This window comes from Triticum aestivum, chromosome 7D, assembly GCF_018294505.1.
Source record: "Triticum aestivum cultivar Chinese Spring chromosome 7D, IWGSC CS RefSeq v2.1, whole genome shotgun sequence".
NCBI lineage: Eukaryota > Viridiplantae > Streptophyta > Magnoliopsida > Poales > Poaceae > Triticum > Triticum aestivum.
The window spans coordinates 37,423,530-37,425,265 of record NC_057814.1 but is presented as its reverse complement, the minus strand read 5'-3'; the positions used below and the strand labels follow the sequence as shown (position 1 = coordinate 37,425,265).

The window sequence follows — 1,736 nt, the reverse complement described above, 5'->3', positions numbered from 1 at the left end:
CATGATATGTTTCAGCTATTTTATCTTCTACCTTTAAAAGTAAATTTTGACATATTATAAAACGGGGAATTAAGAAACTAGACTTACCATGAACCATAAACTAAAATTGCCATGGTGAATTACTTAAATTTGCTTCGTGCCACATAAAAACGTTCGTGCCACATAAACCAAGGCAAAACGGATGATAATGGAGGCGTTTGGGCCATGTTGCTTCGTGCTACATGTGTGGGCGTTAATATTAGTGAAAAAAGATACATCACCATCTTTCGGAGATGTAAACCTCAACACTCCACAGTGCAAATATACATCTCTATCTACAGGAGATATAAAAACGGCGGCCGCGCTCCAACTGCCAAACTGCCTTCATTTTCCTTTCGTTCGCCTGCCAGTCGCCCGCCCGCCGCCCGCCGACCACCGCCCAGGCCATGGCTGACTTCGACGACCACGCCGCCTCCTCCGAAAGGTGGACTACTAGTCAAATAGTGCAATCAAATGAAAAAAATCATTACAAGTACGCACGTGTCAACATTCTAGCTGATCCAAGTCCTATACAGGTTAAAGAAATAATGGCATGCTCAGTGCATCATGACGGTGTCGGAGCAGTTGAGGCCATCGAACGCCCTCTGGAACCCAGCAGGCCGCTGCACCCTCGACCCGCCGGAGTATCCCTGTTTCTTCTCCTCAGCGTCCACCTTGTGAGCCACCGGTTTTGTTGGAACCGAGGATAGACGAACGATCAGACAAAAACACGAGACACGGTGGTTTACCGGGCGACGAACGCCCGCCGGGCGACGGACGCCCCCAGCGACGAACGCTGGCCTTTTCTCTGAATTTTTCCAACTCGGCTCAACCAACAAGACGCAATACATCGGCTTATATAGCCCAGCACACACAGGGCCGACCGCCACACTCGGCCACGCACGCACGTAGCACCCACTAACTAACCCTACATGCACGTCCCTATCCAGCTGATGCATGCACGCACTAACCAACTAGCCTACTCCTAGCTAACAACCTTATCCGGTCAATCGTGAGCATGCCTGCTCATCCGCACGACCTGGATGGCAGGTTGCTTCGCTGCATGCTATCACCGTCGTCCTACGACCACAAGCCTGACCACAAACCGGCTCAAACTAGACTCACTCGCTGGGCACGGACGTGAGCACAAACCCGCACCCGAACTTGCCCTAGACCTAGACACACACTGGTCACCACGGCAAGTCGTGGTTTATGCCTAACAGGTTTCGACGTGCCGCCGGAGACGTGCTTGCCGATAGAGCTGGTTGTCATCACGGACGTGCCGTATCCGTCGTGGGGCGCCTCGCAGAAAACAAGCGCCGTCAAGAACCTCTCCAAGGCCATGGATCCTCTGCAAGCTAGCTTCAATCAGGCACCTACACGACTCCCTTCTTCTGATCTCTGCTGCTGCTCGCCGGATCAAGAGATCGTTGTTCGACCTGGTGCTAATTCCCGGCTCTGTTTGTGCTGTGGCCGAACGGAACGCCGGTGTGTAGATTTTATAGGCTTGCGGCATGGACCTGTGCGTGGTGGCCTCGATCCGGATCAAAGTCGGAAGCTCAGAACGCGCATGCAGGAGTCGGAGCCCAAAGGATGGCGGCCGTGCCGTCGGGGCTACTCGGATCGAGTGGTCATACATGCAGTCGGACTGCCGCCGGCACGCACTAACGCGGAAGCTACATGGAGAGATCTCATCCGAACTCCGTATGACGTGAGGT

At 53.3% G+C, this 1,736-nt stretch overlaps 1 protein-coding gene across 1 annotated transcript; it reads right to left on the bottom strand.

Annotated features, from left to right (window-relative positions):
* Positions 1-434: 434 nt before the first annotated feature.
* Positions 435-1,467, bottom strand: LOC123163964 (uncharacterized). The gene is made up of 2 exons (XM_044581367.1): positions 1,216-1,467; positions 435-692 (listed from the first exon to the last, which is right to left on the bottom strand). The coding sequence occupies exons 1-2, from the start codon at positions 1,360-1,362 to the stop codon at positions 576-578; spliced, it is 264 nt and encodes an 87-aa protein (XP_044437302.1). The 5' UTR covers positions 1,363-1,467; the 3' UTR covers positions 435-575.
* Between the last annotated feature and the right edge of the window lie 269 nt (positions 1,468-1,736).